The sequence below is a fragment of the Bubalus kerabau genome, chromosome 3 (genome assembly GCF_029407905.1).
Source record: "Bubalus kerabau isolate K-KA32 ecotype Philippines breed swamp buffalo chromosome 3, PCC_UOA_SB_1v2, whole genome shotgun sequence".
NCBI classification, from domain to species: Eukaryota; Metazoa; Chordata; class Mammalia; order Artiodactyla; family Bovidae; genus Bubalus; species Bubalus kerabau.
Genome location: NC_073626.1, coordinates 54,094,289 through 54,113,918, shown reverse-complemented (window position 1 = coordinate 54,113,918; position 19,630 = coordinate 54,094,289). Strand labels below are relative to the sequence as shown.

The following is a 19,630-nucleotide window of genomic DNA, read 5'->3' as shown; positions in this document are numbered from 1 at the left end:
TCCAAGAATGACTCCTACCAGCATCTGTGTCCCGAGGGGCAGTCTAAGTTGTCTCCTACAATGGAAAAGCTCTCTAAGGTCAGCAAATAGGTCTGACTCAGGCTCTTTTCAAATGACTCCTTCTTCACTGGGACTCAGAGCATGTCAAATTTTGTGTGCACTTTTTGAGATTGGAGTCTCTCTTTCCCTTTGGCTCTGCTGCATGCAAGCCCCACTGGACTTCAATGCCAGATGTTTGGGGAGCTGGTCTTTCTGGTGCAGTATCCTGAATGGAGGAGCCCAACGTGAGGCTTGGACTCCTCACTTCTTGGGAATTACTGGGAGGCCACTTCTGCATTCATGATTATCCTCCCATTTGTGAGTTGCCATCCTGGGGTATGTGTTTTACTGTGACTGTACTACTGTACTGTGCTGTGACTGTACTACTCTTACCCATCTTGCAGTTCCTTTATATCTTTAGTTGCTGAAAATATTTTCTGTTAGTTGTCAGGTTGTTCTCATAGATAGTTGCTCTGTGAATAGTTGTAGTTATGGTGTGCCCATGGGAAGAGGTGATCTCAGAGTCTTCCTACTCCACCATCTTGGCCATATCCCATTTATGAACAACTAATTTTAAACAAAAGTGCCAAAGAATTCAATACAGAAAGCAACATCTTTTCAACAAATGTTGTTGAATCAACTGGATATATGTATGAAAAATGAAAAGAGTGCTACAATTAATTTTACCATTTTGTAGTTTCATTCCTTTACCTGCTTAGCAGTCTCTTTAGAGATGCTGTTTTCATTGTTAAATTGGTAACTTGTGACTTCTATTCTCTCTGTCCTCCTCTTTCTTCTTTTCTATTTGTTAGTCTCCATTAGCATGCAAACTTTGTTAGTCTTTTCTCTCAATTGAATATTTTTTCTATTTTATCATTTTCTTCTTCCTTTGGGTTAATTTGTTGTTATTTTTTACCTTCTGAAAATGAATGCTTAGCTTTATGTTTTCATTTATGTTTTATGTTTTATGCTTTCAAATATGATATTTAATGCCATAAATTTCATTTGCATAGATTTAACTACATTCTTCCAAGTTATTATATGTATTTTGATTGTATTTTATTTATTCAAAGCTTATTTTTAATTTTTAATTTGATTTCTTAAATCATGCTCTTTTTTTCTTAATTAGCCAATTTCCCTAGTTAATTGTGGATATGTCTTATTGTCCTTGCAGTTCTATGGATGATTTGTATATATTTGAGGCTGTGTTACTAAGCATATAGAAATTTAGAATTATTAACTGTTCATGAGGGATAGAAAGTTAGAAACTTTCATTTTTTTTCCTATCCTTTAACTTTCAGCTTTTCTTACCTTATTTTAAATACATTTTAAATATATCTTTGGAAGACAGCATGTATTTCAGTATAAAACTCATATTTTTAGTCCAGTCTGACAATATTTAGCTTTTTAATAATATATTTATTCTATTACTCTTGCTGCTGCCGCTAAGTCACCTCAGTCGTGTCTGACTCTGTGCAACCCCATAGATGGCAGCCCACCAGGCTCCCCCGTCCCTGGAATTCTCCAGGCAAGAACACTGGAGTGGGTTGCAGTTTCCTTCTCCAATGCAAGAAAGTGAAAAGTGAAAGTGAAGTTGCTCAGTCGTGCCTGACTCTATTACTCTTAATGACTATATTAATACATTTGAGTTTAAATCTGCTATCTTTTTATTAGTCTGACCTTGTATACTTTTATTTTCAATCTTTTTTTCTTCTTTATCTGAGTTGATTAAGGATTATGTAGAATTTGATTTCCCATTTTTTGGCACTTAATATTCTCTTTTATTGGTTTACTCAAGAAATGACAACTTACATTCTTAACTCATCAAAAGGCAAATATTAGCTGTTACTTTTACACTCTTCAACTCTAGTTTCTTTAAACAAAATTACTCTACTATATCTGGTATCTATAGATTCTCCTTGTTGCATGTTTGTGGTATATTTAAATCTGTTTTGGTTATTTATCCTCTCATTCATGTTACTTCACTACTTGTACTCTTGACTACTTGATCTTAATCTGTGGAACTCCTGAGAGGCTACATTTGGGGTGTTTTCTTGCAGAAACTGCTTCTGTTTGCCTCTACTGGATGCCAGGGGATAATTTTCAGCCTGTTTCAAGGCTCTCAGTTCAGGGTGAGAATCATTGGTTTCAACCTACAACATTGCTGCTGCTCACACTTCAGTACAATGGTTTTAGTGCCTGGTTGGCCTCTGTGCTAAGTCGCTTCAGTTGTATCTGACTCTTGGTGACCCTATGAGCTGTAGCCCACCAGGGTCCTCTGTCCAGGGGATTCTCAACCAAGAATACTAGAGTGGGTTGCCATGCCTTCTTCGAGGGGATCTTCTTGACCCAGGGATCAAACTCGCAGCTCTTTACATCTACTGCATTGGCAGATGGGTTCTTTACCACTAGTGCCACCTGGAAAACCCTGGTTAGCATCCAGATCAAGGCAATTTCATCCTTCCTTGCCATTCATATCTGCAGCTCCCAGCCAGCTGCACTAAACATTTTATTGGGAAAGGAGATTCTTTGGAAAACATTACATTGTCTCGCTAATCCAGTAAAGCCTTTAAAGTGTACTTTATCCAATATCTATTTATTTGACTGCAGAAGGGAGCTTAAGACCTCTTAGTCCCCCATTTGGAAGGAATTCAGTTCAGTTCAGTTCAGTCGCTCAGTCGTGTCCGACTCTGCGACCCCATGAATCGCAGCACACCAGGCCTCCCTGTCCATCACCAACTCCCGGAGTTCACTCAGACTCACGTCCATCAAGTCGGTGATGCCATCCAGCCATCTCATCCTCTGTCGTTCCCTCTCCTCCTGCCCCCAATCCCTCCCAGCATCAGAGTCTTTTCCAATGAGTAAACTCTTTGCATGAGGTGGCCAAAGTACTGGAGTTTCAGCTTTAGCATCATTCCTTCCAAAGAAATCCCAGGGCTGATCTCCTTCAGAATGGACTGGTTGGATCTCCTTGCAGTCCAAGGGACTCTCAAGAGTCTTCTCTAACACCACAGTTCAAAAGCATTTATTCTTCAGCGCTCAGCTTTCTTCACAGTCCAACTCTCACATACATACATGACCACAGGAAAAACCATAGCCTTGACTAGACGGACCTTTGTTGGCAAAGTAATGTCTCTGTTTTTGAATATGCTATCTAGGTTGGTCATAACTTTCCTTCCAAGGAGTAAGCGTCTTTTAATTTCATGGCTGCAGTCACCATCTGCAGTGATTTTGGAGCCCCCAAAAATAAAGTCTGACACTGTTTCCACTGTTTCCCCATCTGTTTGCCATGAAGTGATGGGACCGGATGCCATGATCTTCATTTTCTGAATGTTGAGCTTTAAGCCAACTTTTTCACTCTCCACTTTCACTTTCATCAAGAGGCTTTTTTAGTGGCACTGATTTGTTGTTATTTGTCTAATTTCAGTGGGGCAGGGATATCAGGTTATTACTGAATCAGTTTTTTTGCAACCTGTCACTGCAACAGAAGGATAATAATATTTCATATTGTGAGGGATTCACATCATATTACACAATCATTTTTTCACTATATAAATTGATGGAGGAAACAAGTGATGTATATAGTCTTCAACTATACATAAACTTTAGTTTGCTGAAGTGTAAAATATATATTTGTAAATTTAGACTTGATAGAATTAATTATTACAGTTATTTCATTCATCATTTTAAAAAGGAATTACTTACTGGCTTTTTGTATTCTCATATTTTGACTTTCTTTCTCAATTAAGAGATCAGTTAGTCATAAATGAATTATTAGATGCCATGTTCAAGTATTCTGAAGATTTTCCTTTATTTTGTCTGACACAGTTGTCACAGACCATTGTGGGGTAATTATATGACACTAAATCTATAAATAGATAGTTATCTTTAGGCATACATTTAGGTGTACACCAAATACAGTATGTTTGTATGTGTATGTATATATACCATGTCTATTTCATATCTAGCAAAAGTTTTAATCTGGCTTAGACCTTTAAATTTTCTTTCAGTAAATAGCATATAAAAATAATTTTTCCATTACATTGTTTTTTTTCCAAGTTAAAAATTTTGTTTATATTAGTAAAAGCTGTATTACTATAAATCAATGATTATTAACAAGCGGCAATTTTGTAGTGACATTTTTGGCACTGTCTGGAGATGTTTTGGTTGTCATACTGGGTCAGAGAAGGTACAACAGGCATCAACTGGGTAGAGACCAGGAATACTGTTAAACATTCATCAATGAACAGGACAGATCCTGAAACAAAGAATGATCTTGTTCCTAACATCTCTTTAGGCTGATGTCAAGAAACCATGCTCTAAATAGGCTTATATTATGATTTAGTTGATATAGCAATCTTGATTGATCATTGTGATTGAAGACCCAATATTTTTGCTCCACAGTTTTTGTATGAAGCCTAACGAAGAGTTGTACATATGGATGGGAAAGTTATAAACTTATATTTAGACATAGTCAAGCTGATAATTTCAGTATTTTAAATTATGCAGCATGATGACATCACAGTGAAAAGACCACATTTGAGAGGTGCTAGGTAGATATGTCACCCCTGTGTCTGGTTCCCTATTGGTGTTTCCTGTCCAGGATCTGTCATGGACAGCAGAGGATCCCATCTTTGGCTGGGACAAAGCAGGTAGACTGAGCAGAAAGGCTCCTGCACTTATATCTCCTTCATCCAATTCTTTTTCCTACCTTTTTCTGTAAACAATTTTCAGAATCTATCTAGTACTATGAAAAGACTCACATGCTTCACTTAAATAGACTTTTCTTTAAGTTATAAAAACCATGAATTTTCTTTTTAGTTTTCTAAAACTCTGTGAGGTTTAAACTTTAAAAAGGCTGCCTTTTCACCTTGCTAATAGTTTCCTTTGATGTGCAGAAGCTTTTAAGGTTAATTAGGTCCCATTTGTTTATTTTTGCTTTTATTTCCAATATTCTGGGAGGTGGGTCATAGAGGATCCTGCTGTGATGTATGTCGGAGAGTGTTTTGCCTATGTTCTCCTCTAGGAGTTTTATAGTTTCTGGTCTTACGTTTAGATCTTTAATCCATTTTGAGTTTATTTTTGTGTATGGTGTTAGAAAGTGTTCTAGTTTCATTCTTTTACAAGTGGTTGACCAGATTTCCCAGCACCACTTGTTAAAGAGATTGTCTTTAATCCATTGTATATTCTTGCCTCCTTTGTCAAAGATAAGGTGTCCATATGTGCATGGATTTATCTCTGGGCTTTCTGTTTTGTTCCATTGATCTATATTTCTGTCTTTGTGCCAGTACCATACTATCTTGATAACTGTGGCTTTGTAGTAGAGCATGAAGTCAGGTAGGTTGATTCCTCCAGTTCCATTCTTCTTTCTCAAGATCGCTTTGGCTATTCAAGGTTTTTTGTATTTCCATACAAATTGTGAAATTATTTGTTCTAGCTCTGTGAAGAATGCTGTTGGTAGCTTGATAGGGATTGCATTGAATCTATAGATTGCTTTGGGTAGTATACTCATTTTCACTATATTGATTCTTCCAATCCATGAACATGGTATATTTCTCCATCTATTAGTGTCCTCTTTGATTTCTCTCACCAGTGTTTTATAGTTTTCTATATATAGGTCTTTAGTTTCTTTTTTATTTTATTTTATTTTTAAACTTTACATAACTGTATTAGTTTTGCCAAATATCAAAATGAATCTGCCACAGGTATACATGTGTTCCCCATCCTGAACCCTCCTCCCTCCTCCCTCCCCATTCCATCCCTCTGGGTCGTCCCAGTGCACCAGCCCCAATCATCCAGTACCGTGCATCGAACCTGGACTGGCAACTCGTTTCATACAAGATATTTTACATGTTTCAATGCCATTCTCCCAAATCTTCCTGCCCTCTCCCTCTCCAACAGAGTCCATAAGACTGTTCTATACATCAGTGTCTCTTTTGCTGTCTCGTACACAGGGTTATTGTTACCATCTTTCTAAATTCCATATATATGCGTTAGTATACTCTATTGGTGTTTTTCTTTCTGGCTTAATTCACTCTGTATAATAGGCTCCAGTTTCATCCACCTCATTAGAACTGATTCAAATGTATTCTTTTTAATGGCTGAGTAATACTCCATTGTGTATATGTACCACAGCTTTCTTATCCATTCATCTGCTGATGGACATCTAGGTCGCTTCCATGTCCTGGCTATTATAAACAGTGCTGTGATGAACATTGGGGTACACGTGTCTCTTTCCCTTCTGGTTTCCTCAGTGTGTATGCCCAGCAGTGGGATTGCTGGATCATAAGGCAGTTCTATTTCCAGTTTTTTAAGGACTCTCCACACTGTTCTCCATAGTGGCTGTACTAGTTTGCATTCCCACCAACAGTGTAAGAGGGTTCCCTTTTCTCCACACCCTCTCCAGCATTTATTACTTGTAGACTTTTGGATCGCAGCCGTTCTGACTGGTGTGAAATGGTACCTCATAGTGGTTTTGATTTGCATTTCTCTGATAATGAGTGATGTTGAGCATCTTTTCATGTGTTTGTTAGCCATCTGTATGTCTTCTTTGGAGAAATGTCTATTTAGTTCTTTGGCCCATTTTTTGATTGGGTCATTTATTTTTCTGGAGTTGAGCTGTAGGAGTTGCTTGTATATTCTCGAGATTAGTTGTTTGTCAGTTGCTTCATTTGCTATTATCTTCTCCCATTCTGAAGGCTGTCTTTTCACCTTGCTAATAGTTTCCTTTGATGTGCAGAAGCTTTTAAGGTTAATTAGGTCCCATTTGTTTATTTTTGCTTTTATTTCCAATATTCTGGGAGGTGGGTCATAGAGGATCCTGCTGTGATGTATGTCAGAGAGTGTTTTGCCTATGTTCTCCTCTAGGAGTTTTATAGTTTCTGGTCTTACATTTAGATCTTTAATCCATTTTGAGTTTATTTTTGTGTATGGTGTTAGAAAGTGTTCTAGTTTCATTCTTTTACAAGTGGTTGACCAGTTTTCCCAGCACCACTTGTTAAAGAGATTGTCTTTAATCCATTGTATATTCTTGCCTCCTTTGTCAAAGATAAGGTGTCCATATGTGCGTGGATTTATCTCTGGGCTTTCTGTTTTGTTCCATTGATCTATATTTCTGTCTTTGTGCCAGTACCATACTGTCTTGATAACTGTGGCTTTGTAGTAGAGCCTGAAGTCAGGTAGGCTGATTCCTCCAGTTCCATTCTTCTTTCTCAAGATCGCTTTGGCTATTCGAGGTTTTTTGTTTTTCCATACAAATTGTGAAATTATTTGTTCTAGCTCTGTGAAGAATGCTGTTGGTAGCTTGATTGGGATTGCATTGAATCTATAGATTGCTTTGGGTAGTATACTCATTTTCACTATATTGATTCTTCCAATCCATGAACATGGTCTATTTCTCCATCTGTTAGTGTCCTCTTTGATTTCTTTCACCAGTGTTTTATAGTTTTCTATATATAGGTCTTTAGTTTCTTTAGGTAGATATATTCCTAAGTATTTTATTCTTTCCGTTGCAATGGTGAATGGAATTGTTTCCTTAATTTCTCTTTCTGTTTTCTCATTATTAGTGTATAGGAATGCAAGGGATTTCTGTGTGTTGATTTTATATCCTGCAACTTTACTATAGTCATTGATTAGTTCTAGTAATTTTCTGGTGGAGTCTTTAGGGCCAAAGAGCTAAATAGACATTTCTCCAAAGAAGACATACAGATGGCTAACAAACACATGAAAAGATGCTCAACATCACTCATTATCAGAGAAATGCAAATCAAAACCACTATGAGGTACTATTTCACACCAGTCAGAATGGCTGCAATCCAAAAGTCTACAAGCAATAAATGCTGGAGAGGGTGCGGAGAAAAAGGAACCCTCTTACACTGTTGGTGGGAATGCAAACTAGTACAGCCACTATGGAGAACAGTGTGGAGATTCCTTAAAAAACTGGAAATAGACATGCCTTATGATCCAGCAATCCCACTGCTGGGCATACACACTGAGGAAACCAGAAGGGAAAGAGACACGTGTACCCCAATGTTCATTGCAGCACTGTTTATAATAGCCAGGACATGGAAGCGACCTAGATGTCCATCAGCAGATGAATGGATGAGAAAGCTGTGGTACATATACACAATGGAGTACTACTCAGCCATTAAAAAGAACACATTTGAATCAGTTCTAATGAGGTGGATGAAACTGGAGCCTATTATACAGAGTGAATTAAGCCAGAAAGAAAAACACCAATACAGTATACTAACGCATATATATGGAATTTAGAAAGATGGTAACAATTACCCTGTGTACGAGACAGCAAAAGAGACACTGATGTATAGAACAGTCTTATGGACTCTGTTGGAGAGGGAGAGGGTGGGAAGATTTGGGAGAATGGCATTGAAACATGTGTAATATCATGTATGAAACGAGTTGCCAGTCCAGGTTCAATGCACGATACTGGATGCTTGGGGCTAGTGCACTGGGACGACCCAGAGGGATGGTGTGGGGAGGGAGGAGGGAGGAGGGTTCAGGATGGGGAGCACATGTATACCTGTGGCGGATTCATTTTGATGTCTGGCAAAACTAATACAGTGTTTCAGGTTTAAAAATAAAATAAAAATAAATTAAAATAAATAATCCTTAAAAAGAAATTTGAAATGCAACTTACTAGAAAGACATTCTATATGGAGAGATATTTCACTACATACAGGTGAACAGTACTCCCAGAGAGCAATCTTTTTTAAAACCTTTTTTATTTTTTTAATGATTGTGTTGTTTTTAGCAATTAATATCTGTTGAGCTGAATATATCAATATGTTTATCTGACCTACATTGTTTTTTCTTCTTTTGCATCTCTGTTTTTTAAAATTGGAGGATAATAGCTTTACATTATTGTGTTGGATTCTGCCATCAACAATTGAAATCAACCATTATATATATATATATATATCCCCTCACTCTTTAGCTTCCTTCCCAATGTGCCCCCATCCAACTTATCTAGTCTGTCACAGAGAGCCTGGCTGAGCTCTGTGTTACATAGCAACTTCCCACTAGCTACCTATTTTTACACATGGTAGTGTATGTATATCAATACTAATTTCTCAATTCTTGCCACCCTCTCTTTCTCCTGCTGTGTCTGCAAGTCTGTTCTCCATGTCTGTCTCTATTCCTGTCCTAAAATAGATTCATCACTAACATTTTTCTAGATTCCATATATATTTAATATACAATATTTGTGTTTCTCTTTCTGACTTACTTTATTCTCTATAACTGGTTCTACATTCATCCACCTCAGTTCAGCTGATTAGCACTCCTTCCTTTTCATGGTTGAGTAATATTCCATTCTATTCTAACACAACTTCTTTATCCACTTATCTGTCAATGGACATCTAGGTTGCTCCCATGTCCTAGATACTGTAAATAGTGCTGCAATGAACATTGGGGTACATACGTCTTTTTGAATTCTGATTTTGTCAGGGTATATGCCCAGTAGTGTAATTGCTGCATTATATGTGATTCACTGGTGGCTCAGATGTAAAGAGTCTGCCTACAATGTGGGAGACCTGAGTTAAATCTCTGGATTGAGAGGATCCCTTGGAGAAGGAAATGGCAACCCACTCCAGTGTTCTTGCCTGGAAAATCCCATGACTAGAGGAGGCTGGTGGGTTACAGTCCATAAGGTCACAAAGAGTTGGACACGACTGAGTGACTTCACTTTCATGGTAGTTTCTTTCCTGGTTCTTTAAGTAATATCCATTCTCTTCTCCATTGTGGCAACCTCACTTCCCACCAACAGTGCATAGAGTTCCCTTTTCTCCACAAAGCCTCCAGTATTTATTGTTTATAGATTTTTTAATGATGGTCATTCTGACTGGTGTAAGGTGATACCTCATTGTAGTTTTGATTTGAGTATCTCTAATAATGAGCAACGTACCTTTTCAGGTTTTTGTTGGCCATCTGTATGTCTTCATTGGAGAAAAGTTTTGCCCATTTTTTTTTTTTTTTTTTAGATTTGTATGTTCTGCCCATTTTTCATTGAGTTGTTTGTTTATCTGCATAAGCCACTTGTGTATTTTGGAGATTAATACTTTGTCAGTTGTTTTATTTGAAAATATTTTCTCAAAATCTGAGTGTTGTCTTTTCAGTTTTTTATAGTTTTCTTTGCTGTGAAAAATCTTTGGGCCTTATTTGTTTATTTTTGCTTTTATTTCTATTACTCTAGGAGGCGGGTCAAAGAGGATGATGATGCAATTAATGTCAAAGAGTATTCTGCCTATGTTTTCCAGTAAGAGTTTTAGTTTTATAGTTTCTGGCATTACATTTAAGTCTTTAATACATTTTGAGTTTATTTTTTAATATGGTGTTAGGAAGTATTCTAATTTCATTCTTTTACCAGTAGCTGTTCAGTTTTACCAGCGCCATTTATTGAAAAGGTTGTCTTTTCTCCATCATATATAGTTGCTTGTAGTAGTCTCTTATGATCCTTTTCATTTCCGCATTATCTGTTGTAACCTCTCCCTTTTCACTTCTAATTTTATTGATTTGTGTAGTCCTTTTTTTCTTGATGATTCTGACTAATGGTTTGTCAATTTTATCTTCTCAAAGAACTAGGCTTTAGCTTTATTGATCTTTGTTACTCTTTCATTTATTTCACATATATTTCATATATTTCATTTATTTTTGCTCTGATCTTTGATTTCTTTCCTTCCACTAACTTTGGGTTTTGTTGTTGTTGTTCTTCTTCTTTTTCTAGTTGCTTTAAGTGTAAGGTTGTTTATTTGATTTTTTCTTGTTCCTTGAGTTAGGTTTGTATTGGTGTGAACTTCCCTCTTAGCACTGCTTTTGCTTCATCCCATAGGTTATAGATTGTCATGTTTTCCTTGTCATTTATTTATAGATTATTTTTTTACTTTCCTGTTTGATTTCTTCAATGACCTCTTGGTTAGTTAGAAGTGTATTGGGTAGCCTTCATGTGTTTGTGTTCCTGTTTTTTATATTTAATCTCTTAGTGTTGTGGTAATAAAAATGCTTGTTATTTCATATATTTCATTTATTTCTGCTCCGATCTTTGATTTCTTTCCTTCCACTACCTTTTAGTTTTGTTGTTGTTGTTGCTCTTCTTTTTTTTAGTTGCTTTAGGTGTAAGGTTACTTATTTGATCTTTTCTTGTTCCTTGAGTTAGGTTTGTATTGCTATGAATTTACGTCTTAGCACTGCTTTTGCTTAATCCCATAAGTTATAGATTGTCATGTTTTCCTTGTCATTTGTTTATAGATTTGTTTTATTTTCTGTTTGATTTCTTCAGTGACCTCTTGGTTAGTTAGGAGTGTATTGAGTAGCCTTCATGTGTTTGTCTTCCTGTTAATTGATACTTAATCTTACAGTTTTGTGGTCAGAAAAAAAATGTTTGATATGACTTCAATGTTCTTAAATTTATAAAGAATTGATGTGTGACCCAAGATGTGATATATCTTGGAGAATCTCCCATGTGCACTTTAGAAAAAAGTGTATTCTGCTTCTTTTGATGGAATGTCCTGAAAATATCAATAGGTTGATCTGGTCTGATGGGTCATTTAGGGCTTGCATTTCCTTATTAATTTTTCCTCTGGATGATCTGACCATTGATGTGAGTGGAGTGTTAAAGTCCCCTACTATTACTGTGGTACTGTTGATTTCCCTTTTCATAACTGTTAGCTTTTGCCTTATGTATTGAGCTGCTTCTATGTTGGGTGCACATATATTTATAATTGCTATATCTTCTTCTTGAATTGAATCCTTGATCATTATGTAGCGTTCTTCTTTGTCTCTTGTAATAATCTTTATTTTAAAGTTTATTTTATCTGATATGAGTTATAGTACTCCAATTATCTTTTGATTCCCATTTGCATGGAATATCTTTTTCCAGGCTCACTTTCAGTCTGTAGGTGTCCCTAGGTTGAAGTTAATTTCTTGTAGACAGCATACATCTAGGTCTTGCTTTTTGTATCCATTCAGCCAGTCTATGTCTTTTTGTTGGAGTGTTTAATCCATTAACATTTAAGGTAACTATTAATATGTCCAATCTTATTACCATTTACTTTATTGTTTTGGGTTTGCATTTGTAGGTGTTTTTCTTTTCTTGTGTTCTCTGCCTAAAGAAGTTCCTTTAGCAATTATTGTCAAGCTGGTTTGGTGGTGCTGAATTTTCTTAACCTTTGCTAATGTGTACAGCTTTTGATTTCTCCATTGAATCTGAACAAGATCCTTGCTTTGTAGTGTAATCTTAGTTGTAGTTTTTCTTTTTTTTCCCTTTCAGCACTTTAAGTATATCCTGTCGCTTCCTTCTGGCCTACAAATTTTCACTGAAAGATCAGCTGTTAACCTTATGGGAGTTCCTTTGTATGTTGTTGCTTTTCCCTTGCTGCTTTTGATATTTTTGTGTGTTTGTGTTTAATTTTTGTTTGTGCTTAATATGTGTCTTGGTGTGTTTCTCTCTGAGTTTGCCTGTATGGGGCTCCTTTTGGATTACTGGAGTTGGGTGGCTATTTCCTTTCCCATGTTAGAGAAGTTCTTGACTATCGTCTCCTCAAATATTTTCTTATGCCCTTTATTTTTCTCTTCTTTCTCTGGGACCCCTGTAATTCAAATGTTGGTGCACTTAAAGTTGTTTCAGTGCTTTCTGAGACTGTTGTCATTTCTTCTCATCCTTTCTTTTTCTTTTTTATTCTATTCTGCTTCAGTTATTTCTACCATTCTATCTTCCAGCTCACTTATCTATTCTTCTGCCTCAGTTATTCTACTATTAGTTTTCTCTAGTGTATTTTTTATTTCAGTTATTGTGTTGTTCATTGCTGATTGTTCATTATTTCTAGGTCCTTTTTAAACATTTCCTGTATTTTTTCAATCCATGCATCAATTCTATTTATCTGTGCCTCCATTCTGAGATTTTGGATCATTTTTACTATCATTACTCTGAATTTTTTTCAGGTAGACTGCCTATTTCCTCTTCATTTGTTTGGTCTTGTGGATTTTTAATTTGCTCCTTCATCTGCTGCAAGTTTTCTGTCTTCTCATTTTGTTTAACTTATTGTGTTTGGGGTCTCCTTTCAACAGGATGTAAGATTGTAGTTCCTCTTGCTTGTGGAGTCTTCCCTCAATGGGTGGGGTTGGATCAGTGCCTTGAATAGATTCCTGGTGGGTGAAACTGGTGCCTATGTTCTGATTGGTGAAACTGGATCTGGTGCCTCTGATGGGCAGTGCTGCATCCAGTGTTTTTTTTTTTTTTTTTTTTTTTTTTTTCTGTAGGGGAGGTGGTGTCTGTGAGCTTAGTATAGCTTCAAGCTATACTGTTTGCTAATGGGTGGGGTTGTGTTCCTTTTTTCTAGTTGTTTGGCATGAGGTGTCCAGCACTGGAACTTTCTGGCTGTTGGGTGTAGCCAGGTCTTAGTGTTGGGATGAGGCCTTTGGAAGAACTTTCTCTAGTTAATATTCCATGGGGTCAGGAGTTCTCTTGTGGTCCAACATCCTGGATTCAGGTCTCTCACCTTAAAAGTTCAGGTCCAACCCATTGCTGGAGCACCAAGGCTCCATGAACTATTTGGCACAGAAGATAAAGAAAAAGAAAAAAAATCAATCAAACAAGAAAATAACATGTAGACAGAACCCCCAAAAATATAGTAAAAGCAAAACTAAGCAAAAACACCCAAAGAAATGCACACTCAAACTCACAAAAAGAAGAGGAAAGAAAAAAAAAAAGGAAACAAAAAAGAAGAGAGCTATTGAACCAATAAAGAAACCCATAAATGTAAAACACTGAAAGATAAATTAGCAAAAACATAGCACCAAGATGAAATCAAATGTGGAGAGTAAACTTAAAAAAAGGCAAATAAAGCATAAAACATATACACCAATAAAACAAAAGAAAAAAATGTAAAAACAAAACAGAGAAGAAAACAAGAGAAAAATACAAGGAAGTAAAGTAAAAATAGAGAAATATAAAATATAGTTAAAAATAAGATTAAAAACAAAGTAAAACAAAGAAAAAGATAAAAACAGAAAAAATGCAATATAATGAAAAAGTACAGTAGAAATAGGGGAAAAATAAAATACATTTATTTAAAAATAATGTGCAAGAAAATAAAAAATAAAAAGTAAAAAACAATAATTAAAAAATCAACAATAAAAAACAAAATACAAAAATTACATATATACATAGAGAGATAAAGAATGGTATAAAGATAAAGAGTGGATAAATTGGGAAGTAAGAAGACAATTTTCCTGTGGCCTCAGCTGTCAGTTTCCTTGCCCCCACAGTGAGGCTCCAGCCAATCTATCTTCTCAGGACGTCCTCTAATATTTCTAGGAATGTCTCTAGACCTGCTGTGGGCACTGTGGGGCCAGCTCAGATTCTGATTTGGCATTATTTTACCTTGTGCTTACTTCCAAAGTTCACAGTTGCCCCTGAATTCCACAGCTTCAAATATGGGAACACTCATTGTCTACTGAGATATTCCTCAGATGCAGAGTTTACCAAGACAATTGCAAGGATTTACTCCACTACTCTTGTCACTGCATGCGCAAATTCCCTTCATCTTGTTTGGTCACACAGCTCCTGGTGCTCAGCTTTGCTTTTGTCCAAGTTTTGTTTGTCCTACTGTTTGTAGGCCACCCTCCATTGTCTGTTCCCTGTCCAGACAAAAGGGGCAAAAGCAGCAGCTAAGGCTGATTAGGGCTCACTTGCTCACTCAAGCCAGGGGGAGGGAGGGAAACAGCAGACACAATTGGGAAGTGTTGGTAGTGCCTGTGGTGGCAGAAGCCTGTAGGAAGTTGCTACAGCCTGAGGCAAACTGCATTCTCCCAGGGAAGTTGGCTCTAGGTCATGGGTCCCTTGGCAGTGCCAAGCTGCACAAGCTCCCTGGAAGGTATGGGCAGTGACCTGTGCTTGCTCACAGCTCAGTGGCAATGGCAGTGGCTGAAACACTCACTTCTAGGGTCAGAGATAACAGTTGCAGTTTGTACTGCTGCTGGCACTTGTCTCTGGCACTTGCGGAGGTGTGGTTCTGTCATCTGTGGCCTCGTGAAGTTTGAGGGTCCCTGAGATAATGATCTCTTGCCATTGTGGCAGGCCCAGGCTTTTTCCTTGACTCCCTCAGCTATGTAGTACTAGCCCCCTCAGACTGTCTTCATGGCAGGCAACCCCAGTTCTCTCCCTGGGATCTGAGCTCTGAAGCCTGAGCCCTGGCACCAAGCCCCAACCTGCCCTGTGTACATGCAGACAACATCTCAAACTAGTGGGAACTGGCCAGCACTGACCTCTGTGTGGAGTTCTCTCCCTTTTCCCTCTGCACACCTGTTGCTGTGCTCACTTCTGAGGCTCCAAAGCTCTCCTATGTGCCTGCCCATGAGGGTTTCCAAGTGTGCAGAAACTTTTCCTCCTTCATAGCTCCCTCCCAGAGGTACAGGTCCCATCTGGATTCCTTTGTCTCTTTCTTATTTCTTTCGCCCTACCTGTTTCGTGAAGATAAGCTGTCCTTGTTGAAAGTCCGAGGTCTTCTGCCAGCTATCAGTTGGTGTTCAGTAAGAGGTGTTCCACATGCAGGTGTATTTTTGATGTATTTGTGGGGAGAAAGGTGATATTCATGTCTTACTACTCTGCCATCTTGAAGGTCTTCCCCACAGTGGTCTTAAAAAGAAATGGCCTTCTATCCAAATTTAAATTTAACATGGACTCTAATACAAATTAATGTTTGTATTAATGCGAACTGGCAGAAGTTCCTGCCAGTGCCACTCTGCTCTCATCTTGAAGAATCTTCAGTATCCATATGAGAGTAACTTATTTAAACTGTGTCTTTGATCTTTTATAAGCAATGAGAGCCCATGTTCACTTACTTTCATTTTAAAGATATGTTTTTAAGCCTTTGCGTTTCCTCTCCATTTTAAACTGATTCTCATCATACATTTATTTCTTCTAGGCTTTGGCACATCTCCACTTAATAGACTATGTCGGAGAACAGACTGCTTTGCTAATAAAGGTACATTAAATACTGAAATATAGTGTGCTCCAGCCACCATTCCTTTGATTTTTGTAAAAAAAGAAAAAATATCAGTTAGAATAGATCTCATTCATTATGTAAAAAATATAACAGGGAACCTGTTTTAGCCTATGTAGGCTAGAGGTGAAAAGAGACTTTTTTCAAGGAATATATAATTACAGATGCTCACAATTGTTATATTAGCCTTTAGTTGAAATCTTTCTAGGAAGGAGAACAATTGAGACAGCAGTCTCAGTAAGTGATGCACAGAGGTCTTAACCCAAGGTTTTTGCCAGGAAGTGAGGTCAGTGTGCCTAGTGTGTCATCTGGTGTCCCATCAGGTCATCAGGAACAGGGACACTCTGATTTCCGCACCACCCTCACCCCACACTGATCCAAGGGTTAGTTGGTTTGAGCATGGTTTGGAGTTACTACTCTGAATTACTCGTAGATTCTGTCCCAGGCTCCTGGTAGGTGTTGGAAAAGTCCAGATAGTGCTGTTTGTACACCAGAGTCGCCTTTGGTCTCATGTGTGGAAGAGGAAGGAACAGGAGCCCTGTTATCTCTTTGGAGTCCCCCATGTCCTACCATAAGATCCTCAGTGTGTGTGTGTGTGATTTTTTCAGCTATGGTAAACAGTCCTACTTTTATCTGCTGCTTTCAGATGGTCCCCGAAGATCAGCGCCTTACAGCTGCCATCATCCTGGTGGTCTGGGTCTCAGGCATCACATCCTCCCTGATTGACAACATCCCATTCACTGCTACTATGGTGAGTCAAAGTATCTTCCGTGTGATGAGGACCCAGATTTCACTTGCACACAACCTGGGCTCACCCTTCCTTTCAGAGGAAGCAGAGAGTGAGCCCTGTCTCTAGGCTGTGCTCACAGGTTTAGGGGACAGATGTGATGAATCCCAAACAGCAGCTGGGAGCTAAGGCCTTATAGCTGCTGTGGGTAGTGAATCCCAGGATGGCTGGTTTTTTTAGGGTGAGTCTGACTGGGAGTTGCCACCTCTCATGGAAAAGACAGTCTTTCTTTTTGGTTTCTTTAGAGAAAATTCACTTCAGTCACTCAGTCGTGTTTGAATCTTTGCAACCCCATGGACTGCAGTACTCCAGGTATCCCTGTCCATCACCAACTCCTGGAGCTTGCTCAAACTCATGTCCAACAAGTCTGTGATGCTATCCAACCATCTCATCCTCTGTCATCTCCTTCTCCTCCTGCCCTCAATCTTTCCCAGCATCAGGGTCTTTTCCAATGAGTCAAGTCTTCCCATCAGGTGGCCAAAATATTGGAGTTTTAGCTTCAGTGTCAGTCCCTCCAGTGAATATTCAGGGCTGATTTCCTTTAGGATGGACTGGTTGGATCTCCTGCAGTCCAAGGGACTCTCAAGAGTCTTCTCCAACACCACAGTTCAAAAGCATCAATTCTTTGACACTCAGCTTTCTTTATGATCCAACTCTCACATCTATACATGACTACTGGAAAAACCATAGCTTTGACTAGATGGACCTTTTTTGGCAAAGTAATGTCTCTGCTTTTTAATATACTGTCTAGGTTGGTCATAGCATTTCTTCCAAGGAGCAAGTGTCTTAATTTCATGGCTGAAGTCACCATCTGCAGTGATTTTGGAGCACAAGAAAGTAAAAACTCTCACTATTTTCCATGAAGTGATGGGACAAGATGCCATGATCTTGGTTTTCAGAATGTTGAGTTTTAAGCCAGCTTTTTCACTCTCCTCTTTCACCTTCATCAAGAGGCTCTTTAGTTCTTCTGTACTTTCTGCCATAATGGTGATGATGTTTCTCCCTGCAATTTTGATTCCAGCTTGTACTTCAGCCAGCCAAGCATTTCACATGATGTACTCTGCGTATAAGTAAAATGAGCAGTGTGACAATATATAGCCTTGACCTACTAATTTCCTGATTTGGAACCAGTCTGTTGTTCCAGGTCCAGTTCTGTTGCTTCTTGACCTGCATACAGATTTCTCAGGAGGCAGGTAAGGTGGTCTGGTATTACCATCTCTTTAAGAATTTTCAGTTTGTTGTGATCCATACAAAGGCTTTGGTTTAGTCACTCAAGCAGAAGTAGATTTTTTTTTTCTGGAACTCTCTTGCTTTTTCTATGATCCAACAGATGTTGGCAATTTGGTCTCTGCCTTTTCTAAATCCAGCTTGAACATATGGAAGTTCACGGTTCATGTATTGTTGAAGTCTGGCTTGGAGAATTTTGAGCATTACTTTGCTAGCATGTGAAATCAGTGCAATTGTGTGGTAGTTTGAGCATTCTTTGGCATTGCCTTTCTTTGGGATTAGAATGAACACTGACCTTTTCCAGTCCTGTGACCACTGCTGAGTGTTCCAAATTTTCTGGAATATTGAATGCAGCACTTTCACAACATCATCTTTTAGGATTTTAACTAGTTCAACTGGAATTCCATCACCTCCACTAGCTTTGTTCATAGTGATGCTTCCTAAGACCCACTTACTTGACTTCTCATTCCAGGATGTCTGGCTCTAGGTGAGTGGTTATCTGGTCTTTTTTGTATTGTTCTTCTGTGTATTCTTGCCACCTCTTCTTAATATCTTTTGCTTCTGTTAGGTCTATGCCATTTCTGTCCTGTTTTGTGCCCATCTTTGCATGAAATGTTCCCTTGGTATCTCTAATTTTCTTGAAGAGGTCTCTAGTCTTTCCTATTCTATTGTTTTCCTCTATTTCTTTGCATTGATCACTGAGGAAGGCTTTATCTCTCCTTGCTATTCTTTGGAACTCTGCATTTTAATGTGTATATCTTTCTTTTTCTCCTTTGCTTTTCACTTCTCTTCTTTTCACATCTATTTGTAAGCCCTCCTCAGACAACCATTTGGCCTTTTTGCATTTCTTTTCCTTTGGGATGGTCTTGATCACTGCCTCCTGTATAATGTCATGAACCTCCATCCATAGTTCTTCAGGCACTCAGTCTATCAGATCTAATCTCTTGAATCTGTTTATCACTTCCACTGTGTAAATATAAGGGATTTTATTTAGGTCACACTTGAATGGTCTAGTGGTTTTCCCTACTTCCTTCAATTTATGTCTGAATTTGGCAATAAGGAGTTTCTGATCTGAGCTGCAGTTACCTCCCATTCTTGTTTTTGCTGACTGAATACAGCTTGTCCATCTTTGGATGCAGAGAACATAATCTGATTTTGGTATTGATCATCTGGTGATGTCCATGTGTAGAGTCTTCTCTTGTGTTTTTGGAAGAGGGTGTTTGTTGTGACCAGTGCATGCTCTTGACAAAACTCTGCTAGCCTTTGTCCTGTTTCATTTTGAACTCCAAGGTGAAATTTGCCTGTTACTTCAGGTATCTCTTGACTTCCTACTTTTGCACTCCAGTCCCCTATAATGAAAAGGACATATTTTTTGGGTGTTAATTGTAGAATTTTTTGTAGGTCTTTATAGAACTGTTCAACTTCAACTTCTTCAGCATTACTGGTTGGGGTATAGATTTGGATTACTGTGATATTGAATGGTTAGCATTGGAAACAAACAGATCATTCTGTTGTTTTTGAGATTGCACCCAAATACTGCATTTTAGACTCTTTTGTTGAC

The 19,630-nt window shown here is 38.0% G+C and overlaps 1 protein-coding gene across 1 annotated transcript in view; it reads left to right on the top strand.

Annotated features, from left to right (window-relative positions):
• The window catches only part of OCA2 (OCA2 melanosomal transmembrane protein), a 326,371-nt gene that overhangs the window by 271,768 nt on the left and 34,973 nt on the right, over positions 1–19,630 (top strand). Inside the window, exons 20-21 of the mRNA XM_055571821.1 lie at positions 15,978–16,037; positions 16,702–16,806. Coding sequence (XP_055427796.1) covers positions 15,978–16,037; positions 16,702–16,806 — 165 coding nt within the window. The remainder of the gene's footprint in view (positions 1–15,977; positions 16,038–16,701; positions 16,807–19,630) is intronic.